Raw genomic sequence first — 26,355 nt, forward strand, 5'->3', positions numbered from 1 at the left:
TAATAAGCTTACAATTTACAACCGTGTTCATTAGGTACCAATAGCTTTTTAATTATAAATATTTAATGAGCGTAACAAAATTCTTATCAATCGCAGCATGATAACTAATCGCAGTCGGAAATTTAAGGAAAATTTCAACCAATCAGGCCTCTAATGGTTTTTTGTCCTTATCGGGCCTTGAATGTAGTGAAACAATTATGTGATAAGTAAGTAAGTAAGATACGATAAGGTTCCTCCCTAAGAGTTAAAAACTTGATAGAGCATAAAAATATAGTCGTGTAGCCAACAAGCCAACAGTCTGTGCGCGCGTGCATTATAAGTAAGCAAAAGTTGTAAGTACAATTTTAGATTTCGTCATCACGAAGTTAGAATTGTCAGATTATTCAGAATCACCTCTGAATCACGGGACACGGTGCAGTGTGCGTTGGAGTGTCCAGTAGTTAGTCGCTATAAGGAATATAAAACGATAATATATAGGTAAGCTGCAACAACTGCATGCGTGCATTGTGTACTTGATTTGTTGGTCCATCACATCAATTTTCAATTTGTGCACTAGCTGTCTCTTCTCTTGCAGAAGACGTGACTTAAAATTAGAGTGGCTTTCAACTTTCAAGTACATAAAGGGAATATATATATATATATATTTATTAAGTATATATCTCAAATATCGGTAAAGTGCGAGAGTGGTTTTATCATTCTGTCGTGACGTGACTTTGTGTTTTTTTCGGAAGCAACAGTGACTGATACTCCTGAGAAGTTCATGTGTCGTCGGCTGTTGTCTTTGCCGAGGAGGAGAGCAGCATCGCTTGGAGGAGACGGAGGAGTAGCTGCTGGTGCTGCTGCTTCCAACGCAGGCCCCTGCTTTGGCGAATGTGTTATTCACGCAGCAGGCATTTAAATGTTATCGCGAATATTTCCTCTGGAAAATGAAAACGCCGCCGTCAAGAGGAAGCGTCAGATCGACACCCTAAAGATCTTCAACGACAAGTGAGTTGATGTTTGTTTCTGTCTCATATTTGCGAGTTGCGAATCGTGCCTTCATTATAACATCACGCGTAACCTAATCTTTGTACCTTTGCTCTCCTAATGGGTTTTTCCATTTTTTTTTTTTTTTTTTTTTTTTTTACAAGATGACGATGTTTATTTTATCTACACTTGTTGGATTAACCTATTTACCTCTTATTCACATAGAGTATTCCCAGCTATTCTTGATCCTCTCTATATGATCGTGAACAATGCCTTTTTTTTATCACGCTCTGTTTTCTTTGTTTTCATCAGCACTTGTCAGTTATTAAAAAATCTGGTCTTTTTCATCACTCCCTAAAGCGTCCTGATTAAGTTATTAAATAATCTAAACTTTTGATCAAGATCTTTTAAAGGGTATGTAATATAATGGTTAAATATGTTTCTCTAGTTATGTGGTAATTAATACGCTTATGCAACGTAAAAGACAAAAAAATATCATGTTGTGTACTGCAGACGATCAAAATCATCATTTACTTAAAAGGCATTGTTCAATAATTTTGTTATTACGACAACTTTTGCGGTTGTAATACATCAATTTTTTGCAGTGTCTTGGAACTTCAGGAGGGTGTTGAATACCAAGTGCAATTTGATAGTGGAGACAAACGCATGGCCATTCTGGTCTCTTTATCCCCAGAATTTCCACTGGAAAAACCTGTACTCAGAGTTTCGCCTCCGATAATTCACAAGTGGTGCAATGAACACAGTGAAATCACTAATGCACCAGGATTGTTAAATGTAATTCAACTGATTATAATTTTTGCTTGTGTAAATATTTTGGTGATTTTTTTTTTTTCAAACCAACATTTTTTTTACAGTTTACAGTACATAGTGATCTTGGACGTGTTGTCCAAGCTATTATCAGAGAATTCAGCAAGAATCCTCCGAGGTTTGTCGAAGACAATTCTCCAGTATCTAATCTTCCATACGGAGGTATTTATGATTTCCATACAACAAAGTTTTTTTTTACTTTTAACCTAGTACTAGCGTAAAATCATGAAAATACTACATTTCAGATTTAGCTGGGAGAGCGTCACCTTCGTACACTTGGAAGCCACATGATCTCGCATCCACCACTTACAATGCCTACTACAACACTTCATTCCAACCGTTCTCCTCATCAAATGCAACGCCCAGCATTTACAACTACAATTACACTAACGCCAGCAATACGTACAATATTGCCGACCAGGCAGCATCGAAGCAGTACGTGCCTATGGGTGCTTACCCGGAGAACGCGAGAAACTCAGGCCAATTTAATGCGACAAACGCGCCGCAGTACACGTCGAGCCCGGGTGCGAACAATTTCACGAACCTGCATTACGTGAACGCCAATGTGGGGCCGTCGATGCAAAATCAAGTGCAATATAAAAGTAGTAGCTTACACTGTGCGGAATTTCCAGAGCTTGATAAATTGACGAACGAAGAATTAATGAAGTTGGGCGAGGAGGAAGACTTGATGGACGAATTTTTGTTAAAGCACACTAAATTGAAAGAAATCGACTCTGCGGTAGAGAGTGCCATCGAATGGGTAGAAAAAACGGCAGGTACGTTTTGAAAATAATTAATAAATTTTGTTCACCTGTTTTAACCACAACAACTATTACTTTTAGAATCGAACCTATTGAAAGAGCAAGAACTGCAAGAGCTACGAAACGACGTGGCCGAAAAAGTACAAGAAATGGAGGCATTGAAGACTACATATGAAAATCTCGTCGAAAAACACAACGAATTATCAAAAGTGTTCGATCCGGAGCACATCAGGGACTGTTTGAGTAAGGCTGCAGATGCAAGCCAGGAGCAGAGCGAGGTGATAGCCCAGGACTTTCTCAATCGAAAGATTGATGTTGAACGTTTCCTAAGCACATATGTTGAGTGCAGGAAACTCGGTCAAGCAAGGCGCACCAAAGAGGAAAAGCTTACACATCAGCTGAATGAGCTCAAGAGATCAAATCATTGAACCCACAAACAAGCGCGCGTTTTTTGTGTAAAAAAAAAGAGCAGCTGTACTTGCTGCTTTTTGTTTGCCTGCCTTTTGTGTTACTGAGACCGACATGAATTTCGAGTTAGTCCTTAATAAGACCACAGGAGAAAGAATATTATTTTTCGAGCTGCCACGTTTGTAATTTATTCGTTGTGCATCATCACTAAATATAAGTATAAAAAATTAAACAGTTGTGAGTTGGAATAAAGATTTTATTGCAGCTACTGAACTATTACTATTTTGACAGTGCTCATGTGTAAGTGTAAGTGTAAAAATGATGATTTTTACGCGTAAACAAAGTTTTAAAATATTCAAGCGGATATATGTACACATTTAAACATTTTTTTTCAGCTTATAAAGCTTCAATTGATCATTGCGTGCTCATTAAACAAATTGACAACAAAAATTTTATAAAAATTGCGTTTCACACGCATAAAAATGCAATTTTATTGGTTTGTTTGGTTTTTTTTATTTTATTTTATTTTTTTATTTATAATTAAAATTTGTGTAATATCGATGGTGTGTATTAAAAGGGTTGTTCTATCCTTCAAATAAGTGCCATCGATGCAAAATATGTTAAATTACATAAATACATCACATCATAACACAGTTTTACTGAAATCGACTTTCAACAAATATGGATAAAAAAAACGGATCGTTTTGCATACTTGCTTAGACATTCCAGAAAAAAAAGAAAAAATATTTTTGGTAGTAACTAACCGCATAGTAGTAAAAATATAATTGCTTTGACACAATAATCGCTGGAAAATTGCAAGTTTCTAGATATTAAAGCGTTATACAAAGGTAAAGTTTATGGCTGAAATAAAACAATAATACAATAAAAATATGAACGCTAGGAAGTGCAAAGTTCGATTCAATTTTGCACCCTCACCAAGAGGCACTTTTCTACTATATTGTAAATAAGTGATAGAAAAAAGAATTATATAAATATATGTATGTATAATTAACGGCAGAACTCGCAAACCATTTTTGCGGTTAACGTGGTAAATATATGAGTTGTAATTAAATGAGTATCTTGTTTATGGATGTTCCTAAGTATCGTATGAACTTCTGTGCTCCAGTTGCAACGGAAAGTAAGTAGTACAGGTGTACTCAAGATTGTGTTTTTTTTTTGGAGTGTCAAGGAACTTCGAAAAAAAAATTTTTTTCTGCGATTCATTGCAGTTTCCGGATCGATCAAAAAAAACATTGTAATTTTAAAAAATTTGTGAGAAAATATAGAACATATTTATAATATATTATGTTTATTCATTTGTACAGGCAGTATTTACAAAAATCCATGCTTACACTCTCGACTTATTATCATTTCATTGAACATTTGCGTCATAATAAATGCAGTCTTAGTTGGAAAAATAACGTAATATCACTATCCTTAACTTTATTCCGGTGCGTGCTTAAAGTATTGAGTTGTATTTTTTTTTGCTTTGGTCATGAGTATCTTGTTGGTTTTTTAAAAATTATTATTTGTCATTTGTGGTCGAGTGAAAGTTAAACATGAATACATAAAAAGCATGTTAGTAATTATACACAGGGGACGTTGAAAAACATATTTAAATAACATATTGATTTCGGAATACTAATGATATACACCTACTAAATTTTTAATGACAGATGTATCCGGAAAGCCGAAGGACCGGAACTACCGGAAGTACGAGTCCCGTTAGATGGCGCTGATGCCGGTCTCAAAGTTATACCAAACAAAGCAGACGACAGTAGTACTGTTTTCAAAATAAACAAAACATATATTATGTAAAAAATTACTGTTCTCGTCTGCGGTGCTAAATATTTTAGACGATTGCAAACACAGAGCACAGTATTTATATAATCCCGTTTTAGAGTTTTTATAACGACCATATAGTAAAACATGATTCAAATTTAAAATTATGCTTCCTTCTTTCAAAAGGCTTTACTCCACCATTAACATATTTTATTTACTTAAATATTTTTATTGCAGGACACGAAATTTTGGTAAACATTAACAATAATATAATATTTATGTACCAACATTGTTAACAAGTTTTGTACTTGTCGCTCTGTTTTGAGATCAGCATCAGCGCCATCTAACGGGGCTCGTACTTCCCGGATACCTAACGTCCTAACGGTAGCAAATCTTAAAATTAAAGAGTGTAAAAAAATACAGGAAAAAATGACTTGCTGTACGGTCACCAATTAAACCGTACCTATATCTCATACGCTTACACCTAAAAATCAATGCGTACAAGGAGTCATGGGTTATCTCAAAATAAAGCCACTTGGGTCTGTCGACCACGTAAATCAAGTAAAAATAAAAAAATGGCTGTCATCGACAATCACTTGTACATGAGCTCATATTGTAAAAAATGAAAAGTCCGAGCACCTGCCGATGCTCAAAGGTCCAAATTTTATCTGCAAGTGTATATTGTCGTGATCGAAGAGAGAGCAGCTCAAGGGTCGACGAAAGAGATCATGATGTAGCGGGTGCCCTTGGTGACCTTGAGGCCCTCGTGGTAGTGAGTGAGCCGGCCAGGGTGCATGAGCATCCAGCCGGGTTTGGTGTCGGTGACCGAGCAGTTGTAGCGGATGAAGCGGCAACCACCGCCCTCGTAGTCCTCGCCCGCTCGGTTCAAGGCGATATTGATCGTGTAGGTCGAGCTGTCGTGGTGGGGCCGGAGACTGGGCTGCTCATCCGGACGGTAGCGCACGATGAAGTTCATCAGCGAGCGAGGTGGCTATAAGCATCACAGAAACATCGCCATTAGCATGCTTACACTTGGGTACTCTCAAGTATTTAGGTTTACTTTGGAAATAATTTTCATAATGGACAAATCTAATTACTTGTGCATGTACGATTTGGTTGGGTTGGAATGATGATATTAAAATGGTAAAAATCGGTACAACATGATGTGGCAAAGCTACTGGTGGAAGGAAATACTTGTGAGTGGTGCAAAGTAAATACTTGATGAGAATAAGTACGACTGTTGATAATTTTGTGATTAAAAAAGTGTATCTACATGTAGTGCCACCGATGTTTTACGCGTGCTATTTTAAAAAATCCGTGATTATTGGTAAAAAAAAAAAAACCCTTTTACCGTTTCGAAATCCCAAAAGATCTATTCAATCTTTTTTTTTCCAGTAGCCAGTCATAATAACGTATTTACATAGGGAAGGAATATTTAATGAGCTCGACGCAAAAACGTATTTGGCTTCAGTAAAGATTCCTTGGCCCGATAAATAAAAAATGCCCATAAAAACAAAAACAAAATAGCAACATCTCCGACGATGACTTACGTAATCGTAATATCCCGTAAAAACTTCCTGCTGCAGCGGGTAAACGTAGACCCGGAGAAATTCGAGCCAGGAGTCGTCGAGGCCTACCTGTGTCATGTGTATATCGCGCGTCGGCACGGCTTCGTACCCATTAGAGAGCCGCGGATCCTATAAGATCGTGTACGTGTGAAACCGTATGGGTCGTCCCCCGCAGGAGAGTCGCACGCCGTCGAGTTACGGGGTTTATGATTGGGCGCAGGTCGAGATGCGTGATGAGAGAGCGCGAGGGATAGCGAGGAGTACCAAAAACAAGAGAAAAAAAAAAACACAAGGGAAGGTGAGTCGGGTTTTCGGCGAAAGAGCTTACGTCGTGGAAGTAGCCGAGAAAAACGAGCTCCTGCAGCGGCCTCGCGTAGTTGCGCAGGAAGAAGAGCCACTCGCTCTCCAAGCCTACCTGTTTCATGTGGATGTCGCGCGTCGGCACGTTCTCGTAGCCGTCCGACAGCCGGGGATCCTATGGCAGGTACGTATGCATTATTAAAAAAGATACATTTAACAATACAGCCAACTCTGCCGTTCGCTTGATGAAACCAGAGTCCCTCTTTGGCGACGATGATAACTTCTTCTAGGTTTTTTTTTTTTTTTTTTTTTTTACAAGCGATCCGAGTTCCGTTGTCCACGAATCGTTAGTTATTACAAATATTCTCGACCCATCGTCAATGAAATCGAGATTGTAAATTCACACACATTATCATTTTATTGTCAATTAAAAATTTCCGATCTCGATTTCATTCGATGAACCCGAGACGATGTGGTTCGATCCACGAACTCCGTGGCCTTGTGGATTCGCGGTAACGCACCAGCGCGTGCAATTTTTCCAACCGAGGGCGCAGCGAACGCCCAAAGTAGGAAAAATTTGTTTAATTTCCGAACCAATCGTCGACGTTGGGAAATAAAAATTGATACGAGACAATACAGAGTGGTACAATGGCAACTTACGTGATTCGTTCCGTCGGACCACTGTCCGAACGATTCCATGATTTCAACAAACTCCCTGGTGAATCTCTCGTTCACGATGGGGAACCAGTACACGTCCGGGCAGGGCTGAAACGGCGCCGCTTTGCATTTAAAAGCTCAACCACATACAAATAAATATACAAGTGTATTCTCATACCTGCAGGTGTATCTTATTTTGATGGAAGTTGTGGGAGTAGTTCTCGTGGATGTAGCGTTTCTCCCAGTCGAGCTTGTTGTCGAAGATCTGGTACAAGTCGGGATGGGTGCGAGAGACGTTGAAATTGTCGAGGACTACGAGATGGCCGAAATCGAGTCGGTTGCTCACGTGCATGAATATGTCCCGTTTGCGGTTCCCGTGGGCAAAGGCCATTTCCGGGTCGAGGTCGTCCTCCGCGTAAGATGGCCTCGTGTCTTTGCCACCGAGTAGAGTGGCGTTTACCAGGTAGCAGCTACTCACGAATGGCACGTTCCAGAGACCCCTGAAATCAAAAGGGAGAAAAAAAAAACACGTCCGTGCCATTATTGGTATAATAGGTACTTCACAGCATCCGCGTATCTATACACATAGGTACACGTGTATTATTGGACAATGACACGCGCTTCGTCGGAGCTGCCAGACAGTTTGGCGTCGGCACTCGTCGCGTATATACCAAATAGGTGATACCCCCCCCCCCTCGTATACCTATATAGGAGACGCGCTTCGCTTGACGTCCGAAACCCGGCGATAAAACTGCATCGGAGGTCGTCGGGTTTAAAAAAATTTCGGGGTCCCCCGGTGGAGAGGCACCATCCGCTGGATCTGGACAGCGTATCGGGTGCTCGTCGATGATTATTACAAGTGTGTATCATGTATATCGTGCGCGCTTGTACAGGGTACGCGTATATGTACCAGCTATCCACTCTCGGGCACAATTATCCAATTGAGATTCATGTAACTCGCTCGCCTCGGTACAGCCTATGTCACCTCGCTCTCTCGAGCTTTTCACATCCTCCAGCCACCCCCCCCCCCCAACCATTCTGTTCATGGTTGTTGCACGCGTGATTTTATCTATTACTTTTTTTCTTTTTTCGTTCTTTTCTTTTGATTTTTTTTTTTTTTTTTTTTCCCCGACGAGACTCGCGGAAGGGATTTATGATTCGGCCGCGCGCGGGCACTGCTGCCGCCTCGCCGTCCAGTATCGCGTCAGCTGGTATTGGCGCGTCTCGTGCGCTGGCTCGGACGGCTCCCTGCTTCCTTGTTTTATTTTTATTTTAATTATTATTATTATTATTATTATTATTTTTTTTTCTCGTCACAACAACTACCCAATTTCTTCAAAGCAGAGATTTACAAATCATCCTCGGCTCATAGAGTTGTTTTTGTGAGTTTAATTATCTTGTCAAACACTATTTATGGTGCGTATAAGTGAGTTTTTTGTTTGTTCCTTAATTCTGACGGAGCAATCACCGCGAGAGGGAAACAATACTTGTAGTAATAAAAAAAAAAAAAAAAAAAACCCATCCGCACCCTTATTACATCGTGTACACTGACTTGTATGACAATAGGTGATACGTTCAAGGTCAAATGAGGAGGAGCGCGCTGCTGCTGGCGGGGCTGCTGCTCGGCTGGGCCCTAACGATGCCGCCCCACGTGGACGGGGCCAAGGGCGGTGGAGGTGGCCGGGGCCGGGGTGGCGCCAGGGGCCGCGGTCGCATCTACACCGGCTCGCGCATGCCGATACCCATACCCAACCGCAACCCCGGCGCCATCAACTACTACGAGAACAAGGACGTGAGTTTGGATTTTTTTTTCCCCCCTCTCAAGTGCTCGCGCGCACCGTCAACGCAATCCGCTTTTTGTATGGATCAATCTGGATTCGATAAAGGTCACACGATCGTTGCCGGGGCAAAACTTTTTGTTTTTTTGTTTTCAACCCTCGATCGTATTAAATATAATTCGGAGGTACGAGGTTTACCACGTAACGATCGAGCCGACTGGTTTTGCGTCAGCTCGGTGCTAAGTGGTCGGGGACGTCCGGGTCCGGGCCGATAAATTGTCATTGACCGCGAGCAATTTGATGTAGCCGCTGTGTGTGTATAATTTTTAGGGAGCCAGAATAACAAAGGCGTCGCACTTTGAGCTCGACTACATGCTGGGCCGGAAGATTACCTTTTTCTGCATGGCCACGGGCATTCCCCGGCCGGAGATCACTTGGTTCAAGGACGGCGTCGAGCTTTACCACCACCGATTTTTCCAGGTATATATAAATATATGTGTACGTAGTCGCCTGTAAAGCCATGGTTTGATGATTGTTCGCAACGTGTACAGGTGCACGAGTGGCCGATCGGCAACGATACGATCAAGTCCAAAATGGAGATCGACCCGACCACGCAAAAGGACGCCGGCTACTACGAGTGCCAGGCTGACAACCAATACGCCGTGGATCGGCGAGGCTTCAGGACGGACTACGTCATGATATCGTATTGAACCGACCCCTCTGTTTTTATCTCCGCTGCTTCCTGTACGATTATGTATATTTTACACTAAAATGTCCCAAGACTTTTCGAAATTCCACGGGGGAAAGCAAGTGAAATTGTTTTGGTTGCTGCTCCGATTTTATTGTTATGTCGTGTACGCGAGTAAAGTATAATTTATTGTTGTACAGTAGTTTTGATGTTTCAGTTATAATTTCTTCGAGTATAGCGTTGCACTCCGAGTGTTGGTCAGTCGAGGATTATAGGATCCATAAGTCAAGATTTCTATTGTTTGGCGTCAAACTTTTGATTGATGCAAACAGGATTTGCGTTTACAGAAGTTTTTACGTGTTAGGGAGTATTTACTCACAAGACTGAAATCGACTGGACTTTTGCGAAAAAGTGAGCCAATCAAGAAAAAAAAAGAATGCGTAATTGATTAATATTTCCTTTTTTTTTTATTATTCCATTCTTTTTGTCTATTACACATATTTACACGTATGTATGTATATGTATGTACATAGTATATTGTACTTTTACCGATAAAACGTTGGAATATTTTTTTAAGTTCATGATTTAATTTTGTAGATTTGGTTATTATATGTATACTCTTTGACATTATTTTTGTATTACTCCTTAGTTATTATAATATATATACATTAGATTATACCAATCGAAATATGTTGCGCGTGCCATGACTACAACTATATGATGAAAATTAGATTGTAAGAAATTGTAGCCCTGTGTCATAAAAACAAATGATAAATAAAAATTTTGTACCGAAAAATCAAAAGGCTTCAAATTTTTTCATCTCAAAGCATTATCGTGTTATGTGTATGTGCGTAGAGATGATCGAGCGGTGACTATCATATGCCACGTAAGTACGGATATGAACAATGTCGGTGATTTCTAAAAAAAAAAAATAAATACACGTTTTTCTTTTTCTCTTTTCAGATGTCAAACATCAATGTATAGAAATTTATTTAGCCACAATACCGATGTCACTAATTATTGATGATGACTACATGTTATTATCATGTAATTTGTACGATCAAAACTATTGCACTTTATTTGCTCCGAGTATAGTAATAGGTATAGTATTGAAAAAAAAAACAAAAAAAAAAAAAAAAACCAAGTTTGAACCGCGAGGCTAAAAGTAGGTATACTGGTAATATGGCCAAGTACGGGTCAAATTGCCATTTTGATGAATGAATTGTCAAAATTAATTTAAAGATTTCACACTACCCGTAATTATATACACAGGATACTCGTTACATACCCTGCATAAGTGCTACTCGTGTTATAATATTACCACCGTAGGCGTACAATAAAAATAACAGTATGGTGAGTAGGTATATGTGTAAGATATAAAAGGTAGGTATACCCACCTACTATCATACACGTACGAGAGGCACACTCGACAATCGCATTATGTCAGCGAGCGTTTGGATGTACGAATCATTATATGCTATATAAAAATAAGCAGTAAGGTATAAATCGGCGCGATGATTGAACCGAGCGCACATACCGATCAACCGATATTATATATACACACATTTATATGGGTGGTAATGGACAATAATGGACCTGCGAGTGAGAGGACGCGCTTACATATTGTACGTATCGCTAGTCCCCTTTTCTCGCTTCTCGGCTAGTAGGTATACCTAAATGCCAAATAAGTATAGAATGTATGTATTAGGTAATGGTATCGTCAACTAGATGAGCCAACGTGTTAACGATCTGAGAAATACATATAATGTACGGGCTCTGGTAAAAAACAATCAATCCACCTAACTTTGTATCGTGCTTTCGACGAAAAGCTCAGCGCGTATTGTTATCTCTCGTGTGCGAATCTCTCTCTCTCTCTCTCTCTTTCTCCCTGCCGTATATAGCTGATGTGGTTTGAGCTTCCATGTGCGTGCCCATTATCGGCACAGTACCTATTCGCGTTGGCCGGTAATGGATAGGACGGCCTAGAGGAGGAGAGAACGGGACGATATACGTGTCCCGATCCGAGCTATGATAGTTAGAAGAGCCGTGAGTTCCGTCCGTGCAGCCTCTGCTCCACCGCTAGCGTCCCAGTCGCTGTACCTAGGTAGGTATACCACCTTCGCTTAACCATTATTGTCACCGAGAACTTGTATATTTTATGTACAGCAACCAAACATCAGTACGCGCTTTTTTTTTTTTTTTTTTTTTTTTTTTTTTTTTCCCACCGTTGCCATTCAGTGTATTATTATGCGTACGATATATTTGTACTCGTATGCATGGATTATTGGTACAGTGACATTTGCGCATCGATGAACCTTTGATTGGACTCAATTTGTGCCATCGCTCGGCTACGAAATTTCTTTAAACGTTAATTTGGTGGGCGTACACACGATCCGCCGAACAACCCCATCAGAGGGGGACAATCGAAATCACTGGCAAGTAACTCACGAGGGAGTCATCGTTCCAATGCGACTGTGTACCTATACTCACCTACAGATAGGTATTATTGCGCGCCGCATACGGACGGAAGTTTACCGAAGGGTCTATAAACGCGTGTTGTGCGTGTAGGATACATATATGTGTATGGTAGCGGAAGAAATTTATTAAGAATTAGCTACGGGATATACCTACATGGCATATATCACTGGTGGTGTGTCGTAATGCACGCGCGTTCCATCAAATTGGCATTTGGAATGAGTGGTATATTGTGTTGTGTGTACATATATACATATTTTTTTTTTTTGTTTTCGCAGGGGAGAGAAAAAAAAATATAATCATACCGAAGCGATGACAGGGAGGAGGAGGACGGCGTGGCTGCTCATGCTGGGCCTGATGCTGCTCAACTGCCAGGAGATTCTGGGGAGGCGAGGTAGGGGCCGGGGCAGGAGCAAATCGAGGGTTCAGATCGGTCTGCCCATCACCGGCAAATACCGCGATCCCGAGAGCGATCAGTATTACAACAACCAGCACGTAAGCAAATATCGCCTACCTGTCGCTTAACAATTCAGTTTTTTTTTTGTTTTTTTTTCGCCGCATATATATATATATACCAAACATACGTGTTTGTATTATTGGACGGGTGGGTGTTGTTGCAGGGAGCCAAAATTTTGCTGGCCTCGCACTTTGACTTGGAGTACGTGCTCGGGCACAAGATAGCTTTTTTGTGCGTCGCCCGTGGAACGCCTAGGCCGCACATTACTTGGTACAAGGACGGCAACGAGATATACATGCATCTCTACCTGCACGTGAGTTATATATACCTATGTATAAATGATGAGCTATACATTTGGATTTGTCCGTCGCTGTGCCAATGTTATAATATATATGAATATTGGTTCGTTGAAGGTGCACGAGTGGTTTTTGGGCAAGGACCAAGTGAAATCGAAGCTCGAGATCGATCCGGCGACGCAGATGGACGCCGGGGTCTACGAGTGCACGGCCGACAACATGTACAGCATCGACCGTAGATCCTTCAAGACTGACTTCTCCATCGCTTTCGACTAAACTCATACACATCTTTTTACAAACTATTTTTTTTTTTTTTTTTTTTTTTTAATTTTTTTTTTAATTTTTTTTTTTTTTTTTTTTTTAGCTCCCTTTGTAATAATGTCACGCCAATGTGGGCGTATATCTGTATTACGCGTGCTCGATGTATACTGAATAAGATAACCATGACACGTACACCAATATATAGTGCGTATGGGAAGTACTACTATATATGCTTTTCTCGCACTTTGAAGGGCCATTATACTTTATTTGGTGCTCAAGTGCAGACTGATTAAGGTTTAATGATACCGTAAGAGCGACGAGGCTGAAAATTTTTCAAGTTTTGAAGACAATTGTGTCCATCTACAGACTTTTAGCTTAAAAATTTGTTTAATTTTCTTATTGTTGTAAAAATATAAAACGTGCACTTTTTTTTTTCGGGACTATTCCGTGTGTGTATGTACTTATGCTGTGGGTACATTCATTTTTCAAAAGTTTTCACATTCTCAGTACAATGAGTGATGGTAATGAAATTCGATACCACGCGCGCGAACGCTTTTTTTTTAATGGAAATTTAAACTCTACGTTTTATAAACGGTTTTGCAGCTTATGTTTTAAAACTTTTCTATTGACTTTCAATCCTAAAGCAAACGAATGAATAAATAAGTATGAAAAATAAATTTTTTCCAACAGATAAATGAAAACTCTTTTGTACTTGAAATGCACGACTTTTAAGTAACTATAACTATACTTTAATATAATTTCTTTTCAGTTTTTACCAAAAATATTAAAATTTTACTGTAAAAATTGTAATCTAGCAGAGTACAAAACATTTTAATTGAAAAAATTCCGTGAAGAAAGTTTTAAAAATCGGAATTTTTTCCCGTGTAAAAAAATTTCGTTCGAGTACATTGCACTGTGTGAAAAAAAGATTCAATAAGACGACTGTTGACGAGAGTTTTTTTAGTTTATGTAATTAATATTAAAAAAAATGTATTGCTCTCACGTAGAGACTATATTATGTTAAAAAGTAGACTTTTTCTCAATCAACCCTGTCTCAAAAATCGCATGGTAATGTGCAATGACGACTCCACAAACAGCCCTTTCAAGTTTTAATTAGTTATTCAACTTTTCGATTTACATTAAAATTGTATGCGAAATGCAATTTACCTTCTTTCGTTGTCAATGATGTCCATGTAATCCGAACTACGCGCGTAGAAGCCATCGTCGGTAATAGCTCCCCAGAAATTGCTCCAGGCCTTGAAAGGTCGTACGAGCAGAGGTGCAACGATTAACCGCTGCTGCTCCACCAGCAGTTTCAAAGTGTTTTCGTTGTCCAACTGCGACTCTGAGTCTATGGAGAAGTAGCCAGAACATTTGACGGAGAGGCAGTAGTCCCTAGAGCGACAAATTAAACGTTAAACAATCATAAAAAAAAAAATCTCACGAACGAGAGTCAAAGCTGACTTACATCGCCAAATTGCGCGCGTCCACCTCGGAAAACTCGTCATCCGGCTTGATCTGCTTGAGACTCCTGTACTCTTGGCCAACCTCCCGAACGAAATCTTGGACAAAGTCGTCGTGGTAGGCCACGTTGTTGCGAACAAAGAGATGCAGCCGATCCTTGGGATACCGCTGGTCCCGGATTTTGTGGAGAAACTCCTCGAGGAAGGGCGTCGGTTTCTCGATGAACACGGCGACCAGCACCACGGGAAACTCTTCGGGACGCTGAGGGTCGAGCTCGATCGTGTCGTCCCAACAACCGAGACAGCCCTCCTCGGGGCTCCAGGCGTGCGCCACGTAGTTCCCGAGGGAGTTGAGCAGCAGCTTGCTACCCCCGTTGCCGTGGACGACCAAGGGCACCGTGTTGTAGGCCGTGTTCTGGACGTACGCCTCGTTACCCTTGAAGCGCAGCTCGATGTCGTCTGAAAAGGAACCGCGCTCTTGAAATCAACGACAACGAGACGAGCCCGAAAAAACAATAAACTCACAAACGGCGCCGTTGAGGTTCTGGAAGATCTCGGACTTGTGGTCGAGCTTGATCCCGTGCTTCTGCCTCAGCACCGGGTCCAGATACGCCCTCGTGTAAAAAAGCTGGTCGTCCTCGGCGTCCTCGATCTCGGCGCTGTTCAGTATGCCGTAGAGGTCGTTCGCGTAGCCGATGATGCCACCGGAGTTGAGGTAGCGCTTGCCGCGCTTCACCTCGGGATACTCGCTGGCCAGTTTGGCGTCGGGCCAGCAGTACTCCTCCGCGGAAAAGACGACCCTCGCGCCGCCGTCCCACTCCTTGAACTTGCGCACTACGTCGTCCAGTCCGGCCAGGAATATCACGTCGTAGCTGAAAATTGTAGCCAGAGTATAAGCATATGTATATCGAAACACCAGTGGAGATCCAAATGTGGAAGTAAGAGCTAGCTCACCTGTCCGTGAACAAGACGACCTTGTCGGCGTCGTCCTTGTACTCCTCGAGCGCCTCGCGGAAGAGATTGACCTTTTGACCGCCGCCGGCGTACCGCTTGACGTCCCCGCCGCGCCAGGCCTGGCCCAGGCCCAGCACGCGCAGCTGATCCCGGAAGCCGTGCACCTCGGTGGAGCGCGCGAAGCGCCGGAAGCCCTCCGTCTCGTTGGTCGCCACCGTGAAGACGAGCGCGTCACCTGCAATGCAGACCACTCCGACTCGAATGAAGTGTTGCGAGGCTGCCTTTCGTTTCATTAACTCGTCATGCTTATCATTGTAACAGTTTCTCATAGTTGACCACACCGTGACGCGCACAGAGCGCTCCGGACAATGGGCGGTACATTTTATTTCCTTTCCTGCCTCGGGGCTTACTTTTAAAATATAAGCTTAAGCGGTACTTGTGCAGCGGTAGCAGCAACGAGGTATAAAAATATAACAGTTATACGAGGAAAGAGACGTAAAAAAACAATTAGTTCGTTTGAGAGCGACATTTGGGTCGGAACATCTATCTCTCTCTCTATCGGTTATAATAATATGCTCTAGACCAGAGATTATGTACCTAATAGGTACCGAGAGATGCGACGGGATGATAGTGAGTGCAGGGTAATCGTTTTATACACCCCGTGATAAAATCTTGCGTGCCCGCCGGTAATGAGCTCCACGTGAAATATATAACAACAGTAAGTACATCTTAGTTTCCAAGTGTAAAATTTGTTGAACACGTTGATATATGGCACTTGTATATACTTGTGCTGAGGTATAACGATAATGTTATCAAGTATGTATTGTGTGCTTGGGATCGCAGCCCAAAGTTAATGAGATAAGTAGCGCGTGTGCACCGCTTGCATCTCGTAGGTATTGTGACAATTTATAAATCCAAGGGGTCTAGCTGTGGAGTAAACACAAATCAATGTGAGAGATGATTTCATCCCAGGACAGACGAGATGCCATGCACTCGACCATAACAAAATACGTTGTGCAACCACATGAGAGTGTATACTTGATTGATTGTGTACAAGTTCCTAGGCCGATAGGGCACGGGCGGAGGCGAGAAGTAAAGTAGTGCCTTCAAAAACCGGCCGCAGCCCGTTTGTCGGCTGCTCTTCGGCTTTCCTTCGCGTGATGTATGAATGCGCGCTCTGGTCGCTTTTCTCGAAGCCACGCGACGTACATACCTATACTATACTTATCTTGCGATAAGTTATTTTTATCGTCCCTATATTATTTGCTACGTGTCGATTTTTATAGCTTTATAATGAAAATTATGTTAGGTAAATACTAATTGGCGAAATTATTCATAGGCTGCGTCTGGACTGAAAAGTAAATCAGATTACTCCATGGTAGAACTGAAAATTTTGTTCCTTCCTGTCCATTTGTTTCAATCATGGCTGACTTACGCGCAAGAATCGCAGAATTACTTCAATCGAGCCGTACTTTTAACTCATGGGATTGGTGATCGCCTCGTAAAAGCCGTTGCGGCACTCTCGTTTTCTCGAAAATGCCTACTATGTTGGTTAACGCATTTTTCATCAAACTCGTGGATAAAACTCAAGTTGGCATGTTGCATGTGAATGAGAGGACGAACACAGGATGACGGTGGCGACTTTTCCCATTAGTTTATTTAATTTTGTTTTTGGAACATCGCGTACAAAAATATATAGAATATCTTTGCTTCTAGATCCACACGATTATAGCCGAGCCGCGTGATTTCTGTCACGTACACCCCTCATTTGTACCCACGTAGGATGATGAACTCGGACTTTACAGATGAAACGGAAGCAATACACGATTGTTGGAGTCATTTAACTTTTTTTTTTCCCCCTGATTTTAACATATGTAAAATGAAAGCTGTCGTTGAACGTGCCACATTGAAGTGATCGATAAGCTACGTTTGTTATTACTGCCTTATTGGCTCATCTAACGTTTTATAATTAATTCTACTTTTACTTGCAGTACCACAAAAAAAAAAAAACATAAAAAAATCATGTTTTCTAATCGTTAATCCGTTCAAGAATAGGTTCAACTTTTTAAAAATGGGAAAAAGACATACACGAGTAACGTGTGCGCCTGTAACTCACGAAAATAGAAGATTTGCCGCAACAACGCGGCCCAACCCCTTTCGAGAAAACGATCTTGTTTTAAAAACGCTTATCCATCACCATAAAATTTCTTGATTCCACATCTGCGTGCTTTACAACCGCGCGCGTGCAGGGCTCACATATACCTATTATAATATAGCGGCTACGTAAGTATATAGGCGCGGTACATATGCAGCTCCAGTGATCTCCACACATCGCACGCACACGCGAAAGAAAGAAATGAAGAACAAGAGACAAAAGAAGGAGTGATGAAAAAAAGGCAAAGCCAAAGCTCGTACGGAAAAGAGAACGTACAGATTGGATGACAAGTATTGCTCATAAATTAAAACATTGATGCACTTGTAAATTTACCATCGCTGTCGCTGGTCGAGGCAACGACGTAGCTGAGCAGGAGTAGCCACAGTCCAGCCAGTATCCTCGTCTTCATGGCTATCCCCAAGACTACACGCGAGTTTTATCGATACCTACTTACTTATACTAATATTACGACACTTGGGGGGGATGAACAATGAATTGTAATTGCAAGCACATATACGCGACGAGTATGATCGCGACGAACACGCGGCTTCGACTGCACTCTGGCAATGTTGTGCGGCTGCGAGCCTCGACCAGCCGAGTCAGCTGTTCCCCCCTCGTCCGCTGCAGAGCTCTCTGGGGGATAAATGTATCTTATATATACCTATATATGTGTATCGTATCGTGAAGGATGAGAAGAGCAAGAGAAGGAGAACTTGTGTGGATTCGAGTCTCGGGATGCGTATGGTGGACGCGGATCTGTGCGTATCGCGCCCACGCACCGCGCGGACACGCTCGAGGAAGTATAGATCTTTGGACGTATGTTTCATTTTAATCGGCTTTTCAAGTATTGCGGTTGAAATTTTTTTTTTTTTTTCAACGTAGGATTTTATCATCAACTTGGCCTTACGATGAAAGAGAGAACGTAGGTGTAACGAATGATTCGGTTTAGAACATGTTTTTCAGATGCATTTAAAGCGAGCATTTTTCCACGGTAAAAAATGCTCAGAAAGGATATACGGTTCAAAGCATAGGATATTTCAAAAACGCTGCCTAAACAAAAATATCATTATATATACTATTGACGAAAAAAGACATTGGCATTAAAACAAGAAAAGTGTCTGTTCACCTCTGTTTTGGGTTAAAAAATAAAATTTTCAAAGTATTCTTCATGCATAATATATATGCTGATTAGTATATATAAATATATGAACCAACGCAAAGTTTCAACACGACTGTTTCAATAAGACACTTGTGCAATTCAATAGTTTTGGAACAATCGTTTTTTGTTTTTAGTTTTGAGGAAAACTATCTGACCGATATTATTGCATGGTTGAAAATGGATAATAACTGCATGTGTCGCATGAAAATGAAATAATTATAGTCAATGTATCATTGATAATAATAACTTATTGAGATATTTAAATTTAAATATAAAATTAACTATCTCGTTGACGATTTCGGGGTTTGGGGCTGGCTAATAATTAGTAGTTTAACTTTAAAACCTTCAACAATGGCTCATATGTACAATAATAAGAATAAATATATTATTAATGTAAAAAATGTGTGGGCCACTTCAAATTAACGCATTTAATTTTTCTTATGCAAATTGCGCTACTCATTCATAATAAAATCGGCTGATCTCTTATCGAACAACTGAATAATAATAACTTGGATATTCGGACTGACACTATAATAACAAAAAAAAAGTAAGTATCGCTTTTATGACATTGAAAAAATAATAAATTGTGCATATTCCGTATACCGTACCGATCATTCATTACTTTTCATTTTGATGCGCTGCAGTTGTCAGCGTCAGCCCAACAGTAAAAACTTGATGTAAAGGCACCTTAACGTGAGACAGCCTAACCTTTGGCCTTTGCGTATATAAACAAAACGCATTGCGTGCGTGCTCCGAAATGCTTGAAAGCTGAGTTATCTCAAAAAAGGACACGTCAGTTTCATCGCGTAGCCCGTAAGTAAGTACTTAAGTAGTGTATGTCAAGCAAGTTGCTTGTCGGAATTGCATCAGTTTGCTAAAAGTGTTTATTCACCTGTCAACCTGTGTAATAATAATTGAGAAATACGATTCGTGCAGTGAACTAACAGTGTTTTTTATACTATCCGAACGAAGATAATATTTAGAATAAAACGTGCAAAAGCTAAACAGTGATTTATGAGGAACAACTAGTATACAAGTGAAGCTTGATCAAAGTGTGTGTTTTGCAGAAAATCGCAAAGAAATCAAGCCGTCATGGCGACGCAGAGGCGACAGCCAGGATTGCAGTATGGCTTAATATTGCTGCTCAGCCAGGTCTTGAATTTTGGCTTTGACAGAATTCCACCTTGCACCCTAATGGGCATCGCTGCACAAAGTCTCTTGTACACAGGTGTTATCAGAGTGCCATGGAACTCGGAGGACATGTGCATATCGACCTTAAAAGTGATCAAACGCAGAGACTGGCGTTCTTTCATCATATCAAACTTTGAGCACGGCTCTGACATGCACCTCTACTACAACATGATCTCGTTTCTCCTAAAAGGTTCGTACCTCGAGCCAATGTACGGCACAGCCAATTTCGCAGCGCTCATTGGATTATTGTCAGTCGGTTGTAGTGCCATGTACGTACTGTTGGGATACGTACTGACCCAAGTTACGGAGGACTATGCGTATTTTACGACCTGCGCTATTGGATTCTCAGCCGTTCTCTTTGCATTAAAAGTCATCGTTGTGTGCGAGGAGCAAGATAGACCAGAGAACGTGGGTGGTTTCAGAGTACCGAGTAAATTTGCTGTCTGGGCCGAGTTGATTTTAATCCATCTGCTGGTACCTAATGCCTCGTTCGTTGGACATCTTGGAGGCATTTTGGTTGGATGCCTGTACTGCTATACATTCGTGGGAGAAATCATAGACAGCAAAGTAGCGATTTTCACCGGGAGACCCATCATTCACGAGGAAAGGTTTTATCGAAGGCGTACTTTAACGTTCTGAAGCATAAATGTTCCTTGATATGTGTGCATCACTTAAATTTAATGGTGATGCATACGCTTTGTACAAATGTAATATCTGGTCAAAAGTCGACAATTTATGCAGATATAAACATAGAGACAAATAATAAAATGTGGTGCGAGTTATGTCAATAAAAAAGTTGTTAAAAATGTTTTCTAACGCAGTAAGCTGAAAAACAAAAAAAACAAAAAAGAATTGTTATATATGCTAAAAAAGATAGCAAGTAAGGGACAGAGTGTTGTTATTTTTGTAATATATTTAATTTATGAATAAAAATGAAATTCAACTCTATTCAACCACAATTTACTGCAATCGATCCCATGCCTCGATATACCAGTTTAGAAATATAAATAAGTATCCGCTGACCCCACTCACCTGCACCGACAGATTCACAAGAGCACCGACCCCGATGCCGATCTCTGCTCCAGCGCAAGGTGCTCGGCACACCTCTGCACTCGACCTCCTGACACGACGAATTTTTGTTATTTCTACTGACGTAGTTGGCGTACTTTAAGCCTCGGCTGCAGCTCTGGCGAGTTTCATCGTTCCCGATCGATTGCCCATCCCTGGCGCTTGCGAGTAAAAATAACGCGGGTAGGGAAAAAACCAACCGAGCGAATAACATAGCGCCAAGGTGTGTAGGAGCGAGGAAAAGAAAATCAATGTGCGAAATTGCAAAAGTACGAAAAGCTGTTTTACGAAAGAAAGCGAAAAATCGGGTATTTCATAGTCGACTCGCACGGGAAAAGGCTCGACAACTATCTGGCGAGTCGGCCGCGCTCGGGGACTTATAGACCGCGGAAGCGCGGGCGAGCGTGACCGAGGCGACACTTTCGGCAGCTGATGGATTTCACGCGTCTCCGATCGGAAAGATCGGTATAGCCGGGCTTTCTCTATGGGCCGGCAAAAAACGCGATCGTGACCAATCGGTAGAAAAAAAAGTATCACCGCAAGTACACTTCCGTTCGTTGGTTCTGTGCACAGTTAGGTGATCTAGGTTTAAAAGAATTATAGAGGCCCAGCAGCAATTTCTCATGATCTTAAATTTACTTTGACAAATGAGTCCACATCTCTTCAAAATCGAAAATACGAGTGAGCTTAGCTCAAATCGTGTACGGCCATATAAATTTAAGAGAGAAAAAGCACACAGATTTTTCACAAAGTAAACATCGCCGAAGTGAAAATACAAAGCAAGTATAGGTATATACATACGTATAAAGCCAATATACAAAATAATTAACCCATATAGATAATACGTACGTCAATATGCATGAAATAATCTACAAGCGTATATAATATAAATATTATGTGGCGTTCAAGATAAAGCTCGAACGCCCATTGTCATATCCAACCCATAATATATTATATATACTTTGATCCGTTATAAAGCCGCGTACCTCCTCTCCACTTTGACGCTCAAGATATGATTATCCCTTACCGATTTCCCGAGGCTACAATATATGTGTAATACACCAGTTCTCACCCTTCCCTTCACACTTCACGGCCCATCACCTATTGGTATTTCCATCATAATACATGCATATATATATATACGTGCAGGCGAGTCACGCTCGCAAGAGTGGAAGTAAAGTGATCATACAGGTGTTCTACCGTCTGGTATCTATACCTACACAAAAAATATACTCTGAAAATAAATAAGTAAGTACAAGTATAACATGGGGGATCGGCTGAGTGTTATTTACGTATACATGTAGTATATAATAAAGTTGGAGTCGTAAAAGAGACACTTACGTAAAGGGCGTATAGCGACAACAATAACCGGGGAGAGATTGGGGAGGGGAGGGGGTGAGAATAACACGATTGCGACACGAGTACCTGTATGTCACACGCGCAATGTGTCAGTGGTACACATTGATTAAAACATATATGTATATACCTGTGAGGTGTAAGCACCAAAGTGTGTATGAAGCTAATCGACTTATGGCCGATGGCTCCGTCCTCCTCTTTGTATGTACGAGTAAACGCGCGTGTGCACGCCCTCGACAACGAGGGAGGGTATAGAGGTGTATAGACAGACAGAGGGACGGGACACACGGGGGGTGGCCGCGCCCGAGAGGACGGTCCGGCTAAATGGGATTGCGCCGGCTTTAATACGATTACTGGGTCAGTGGAGATACCTACACGTATACGTAGCGCGTGCACCCGCATATAGGGAGAGAGAGTGGCCGCCCTGGGGGGCTTCCCCGTCGACGACGACACAACGGGGCGGTAGGCCGCTCGAGCTGCTTTCCTACCCTCGAGTTTTTCTAGAACGGCCGCGGCTACGGGCTGAGAGCGTCGGTTGTACACTACACTTGGTTTCGTTCTTTCTTTCTTTCTTTCGTTCGTTGAGCAGTTGCAGAATCATTTTGCAATTCGCCACCTCCGTTTGTTTTTCGTCTCGAGGGGCTCAGTAGGCGAGCGCCATGGGGAAGGACGACGCCGAGACCACCGCGCTCAAACAGGAGCTGGACGACTTGATCCAAAAGTGCAAGGTGCGCATTCAAACCCCCGCCACTCCTCACTACATTACGTCTTTCGTTGTTTTTCCTTTTCTTGGATGAAAAAGTATACAAGTGCCCGCGCCCAACCTTTGTCACCCCCCCCCCCCCCGTCCTCGACAATCGGTGCACCTATATACTTGGGTGTATCGTTGGATGGACTTTTAATCGAGAGAAAAGTACCCTGTATTCCCGGACCGGTTATATGTAAATTCCTCGAAGAGTTCAAGGTGCGAGAGAAGCCGTAACGAATCATTCGAGCGCCGTTCGAACGGTTTCCAAAAGACACCTTGGCGGTGTGAATGCAAAAAATAATAAAAATAATAATATTTTGACATTCTGTTGTTTATTGTAAGACATTCATGGACATTTTGCATATTTTGACCGTTGTACGTTCCAACTTAGGAGGATCAGAAAAAAATGCAGGACACGACCCTGGAGGAAACGTGCGGCAGCGTTTCCGATCCTCCGAAGGTCAAATTAACGACGAAAAAGAATCTCAAAGGACACATAAACAAAGTCAACTCGGTACACTTCAGCGGGGACAGTAGGTTAGCGCTATTTTTTTCCCCCTTTGTTTCACACATGTTGAAAAAAAAAAAAAAAAAAAAAAAAACCCTCAGCCTTTCTCCTCTATCTATACTCTATCAAGTGTGGTGCCGTGAACGAGCGCCAATCCTAATATTACATTTTACACAAACATTAATATAGTTGTTGCTGGTGAAAAACATCGGAACCATACTTCTACGCGAGTTATGCGGCAAAGCTTAAATCCAATGATTAGTGCGCCTTATTTGAAGCCCCGTCGCACTCTCGCGTCATAGCTATACATAAATATAGAAACTACCTTATATATTATATACGTATACACGGATTACTCTACTTTTCTTTAAGTTGAATCGAATATCCATAATGTAATATACAAAGGTAACTGAGTTTGAATTCTTTTATTTTTATTTATTTTTTTAACCATTTGGAAACGCAGAGGCGTTACTTTTGCTAAACCTATGTGCCGTTTTGACGAATGATCATATCTTTAAGTAGATGATGCGCGAGTATGGTCAGACGATGCACTTTTCCGAAAAATTGTAAAAGAAGTAGTGGGTGTCAACCAACAGTCGGACACTATAACGACGTATCCTGAAGAAAAATTGGAAATAAAAATACATTGTACATAGGCACTGCGTGACTGGCTCCCTGGACGGCAAGTTGATAATCTGGGACACGTGGACGGGTAACAAGGTGCAGGTGATCCCGTTGCGCTCGGCTTGGGTCATGTCGGTCGCGTTCGCCCCCTCGGGTAACTTTGTCGCCTGTGGCGGCATGGACAACGCCTGCACCGTTTACGACCTCAACAACCGCGACGCTTCCGGCACGGCCAAAATCACCCGCGAGTTCCTCGGCTACGAGGGCTTCCTGTCCTCCTGTCGGTTCCTCGACGACGGCCGCCTCATCACCGGCTCCGGGGACATGAAGATGTGAGTACAGTGTCGTTACAAATATGCGTACGACCGGCCACCGTCACCTTGGTTCATCCCTTTTCTTTTTTCCTTTAAACAGCTGCATCTGGGATCTAGAGGCGAACAAGAAGACGACGGACTTTCCGGGCCACGCGGGTGACATAGCCAGTCTGAGCTTGGCGCCCGACAACAACACTTTCCTCACGGGCTCGGTCGACCGGACCTGCAAGCTCTGGGACGTCCGGGAGATCAACAACGAAAAGGCCAATCAGACCTTCTTCGGGCACGAGGCCGACGTCAACTCCGTCTGCGTAAGTGCTTGCCCTCTCTGGTGCGTTTAATCGCGCTCAGCTATTTTTACACCAAATGCGCGTCGACAATTTTTTTTAAATTAAGCTTTTTTTTTTTTTTTTTTTTTTTTGGTAAACAAGTACCATCCATCCGGTCACGGTTTCGTCACAGCTTCGGAGGATAAAACGGCCCGGCTGTGGGACCTGCGCTCCGATCAGCAGATCGGCTCCTTCAAGCCACCGGGGAACCCGGGCTTCACGTCGAGTGCTCTTTCCTTCAGCGGCAGGTTCATGTTTTGCGGCACCGACGAGAAGGACATTCACTGTTTCGACACCCTCAAAACCACCCACAACAGTACATGCTTTTACTATTACTATTTTTTTTCGTAACAAGACTAAAGTAACAATACATTGGAAATTTCACAGCTGTCCTGACAGGCCACGACAATCGGGTGACATCGCTGAGCATGTCTGGCACTGGCATGGCGCTCGTCAGCTGCTCCTGGGACATGAGCGTTCGAGTCTGGGTATAAGTGCCGATCAAAAAACACCGTACACGCGGCACGTTGTCGAATTTATATCTGTTTTATTTTCACGTGTCGTTTAAATGATTTTTTTTTTTTTTTTTTTTTTTCGGGCGACAGAGAGGCTTCGTCCGAGCAAACAAATCAAATTTATTCTTGCTAAAGAAAAGTAAATACGTATATGATATGCCTTAAACGTTTAACGAGGAGTCAAACATTGTACGAGCTTGTGTAGTTACGTAAGACTTTAGATTGTACTTGTGAGGGGATGTACTTGGAATTTTTAATAAACTAAACGGTAGGCAAGCAGAAACAGAGTTTCATTGATAACTTAAAATATTGCGTTTATTATTATCATTATTTTTTTTTTTTTACCATAGGTTATTTGATGTTTTCTGGTGTGTATAGAATTACGAGTCATAATACGAATGATTTTCGACGTGTTTGCGATGAGTGAGTGTGTAGGTATATAATATGTCTTTGTGTGCAGCCGTGGCCGTGGCGCAACGATAAAATTTAATAATGATTCTTTTGAGCGTCACACTGCTCGTCATAAAAATTAAATCTATATACTTTCGTGTGTGCAATAGTACACATTTCCTGATTTACAATAGAATTTTCCTTAACAATTAAACATCTGCGTCTGTCCATGTACATATACATATTTATAACAAAAACGATGGCAATCGTTTTTCACTTTTATTTGCAAGAACGACTGTAAAAAGTTCGTGTAAGAAGCATATATATTCACAAAATAATCTTCATTTTTTATAGTC

The 26,355-nt window shown here is 41.7% G+C and overlaps 6 protein-coding genes across 9 annotated transcripts; 5 read left to right on the forward strand and 1 right to left on the reverse strand.

The window, feature by feature from the left end:
- Positions 1-50: 50 nt before the first annotated feature.
- On the forward strand, positions 51-4,258 carry Vsp37A (Vacuolar protein sorting 37A). 3 transcript variants are annotated; one of them, XM_089598234.1, is made up of 6 exons: positions 51-477; positions 732-987; positions 1,572-1,761; positions 1,842-1,956; positions 2,040-2,570; positions 2,637-4,258. In XM_089598234.1, the coding sequence occupies exons 2-6, from the start codon at positions 899-901 to the stop codon at positions 2,981-2,983; spliced, it is 1,272 nt and encodes a 423-aa protein (XP_089454360.1). In that variant the 5' UTR covers positions 51-477; positions 732-898; the 3' UTR covers positions 2,984-4,258. The 3 variants fall into 3 exon arrangements, with proteins under 3 accessions (XP_089454360.1, XP_089454361.1, XP_023245189.2); XM_089598235.1 differs by having other exon boundaries at positions 738-987; XM_023389421.2 differs by lacking the exon at positions 51-477 and having other exon boundaries at positions 529-987.
- Positions 4,259-4,750: 492 nt separating this feature from the next.
- Positions 4,751-18,337, reverse strand: Plod (procollagen lysyl hydroxylase). The gene is made up of 9 exons (XM_089598232.1): positions 18,131-18,337; positions 15,643-15,877; positions 15,214-15,560; positions 14,694-15,147; positions 14,393-14,620; positions 7,449-7,770; positions 7,274-7,378; positions 6,642-6,788; positions 4,751-5,736 (listed from the first exon to the last, which is right to left on the reverse strand). The coding sequence occupies exons 1-9, from the start codon at positions 18,204-18,206 to the stop codon at positions 5,452-5,454; spliced, it is 2,199 nt and encodes a 732-aa protein (XP_089454358.1). The 5' UTR covers positions 18,207-18,337; the 3' UTR covers positions 4,751-5,451.
- Positions 8,092-9,804, forward strand: LOC106641696 (immunoglobulin domain-containing protein oig-4). Of its 2 annotated transcripts, none has more exons than XM_089598513.1 (4): positions 8,092-8,129; positions 8,837-9,062; positions 9,379-9,528; positions 9,600-9,804. In XM_089598513.1, the coding sequence occupies exons 2-4, from the start codon at positions 8,856-8,858 to the stop codon at positions 9,756-9,758; spliced, it is 516 nt and encodes a 171-aa protein (XP_089454639.1). In that variant the 5' UTR covers positions 8,092-8,129; positions 8,837-8,855; the 3' UTR covers positions 9,759-9,804. The 2 variants fall into 2 exon arrangements, with proteins under 2 accessions (XP_089454639.1, XP_014211688.2); XM_014356202.2 differs by lacking the exon at positions 8,092-8,129 and adding an exon at positions 8,570-8,652.
- LOC106641697 (immunoglobulin domain-containing protein oig-4) lies at positions 12,506-13,241 on the forward strand. The gene is made up of 3 exons (XM_014356206.2): positions 12,506-12,706; positions 12,832-12,981; positions 13,082-13,241. The coding sequence occupies exons 1-3, from the start codon at positions 12,524-12,526 to the stop codon at positions 13,238-13,240; spliced, it is 492 nt and encodes a 163-aa protein (XP_014211692.2). The 5' UTR covers positions 12,506-12,523; the 3' UTR covers position 13,241.
- Positions 18,338-19,714: 1,377 nt separating the features above from the next.
- LOC106641695 (rhomboid-related protein 4) lies at positions 19,715-20,969 on the forward strand. Its single transcript, XM_014356201.2, has one exon. It carries the CDS (start codon positions 20,049-20,051, stop codon positions 20,784-20,786), a length of 738 nt encoding a protein of 245 aa, XP_014211687.1. The 5' UTR covers positions 19,715-20,048; the 3' UTR covers positions 20,787-20,969.
- A 2,048-nt stretch (positions 20,970-23,017) lies between these two features.
- Gbeta76C (guanine nucleotide-binding protein subunit beta-2) lies at positions 23,018-25,660 on the forward strand. Its single transcript, XM_014356200.2, has 6 exons — positions 23,018-23,299; positions 23,711-23,856; positions 24,484-24,783; positions 24,866-25,076; positions 25,197-25,410; positions 25,482-25,660. Exons 1-6 carry the CDS (start codon positions 23,231-23,233, stop codon positions 25,586-25,588), a joined length of 1,047 nt encoding a protein of 348 aa, XP_014211686.1. The 5' UTR covers positions 23,018-23,230; the 3' UTR covers positions 25,589-25,660.
- Positions 25,661-26,355: the final 695 nt, after the last annotated feature.

The sequence above is a fragment of the Copidosoma floridanum genome, unplaced genomic scaffold (genome assembly GCF_036245765.1).
Source record: "Copidosoma floridanum isolate Cflo_tuat_1 unplaced genomic scaffold, Cflo_Japanese_pri ptg000006l, whole genome shotgun sequence".
NCBI lineage: Eukaryota > Metazoa > Arthropoda > Insecta > Hymenoptera > Encyrtidae > Copidosoma > Copidosoma floridanum.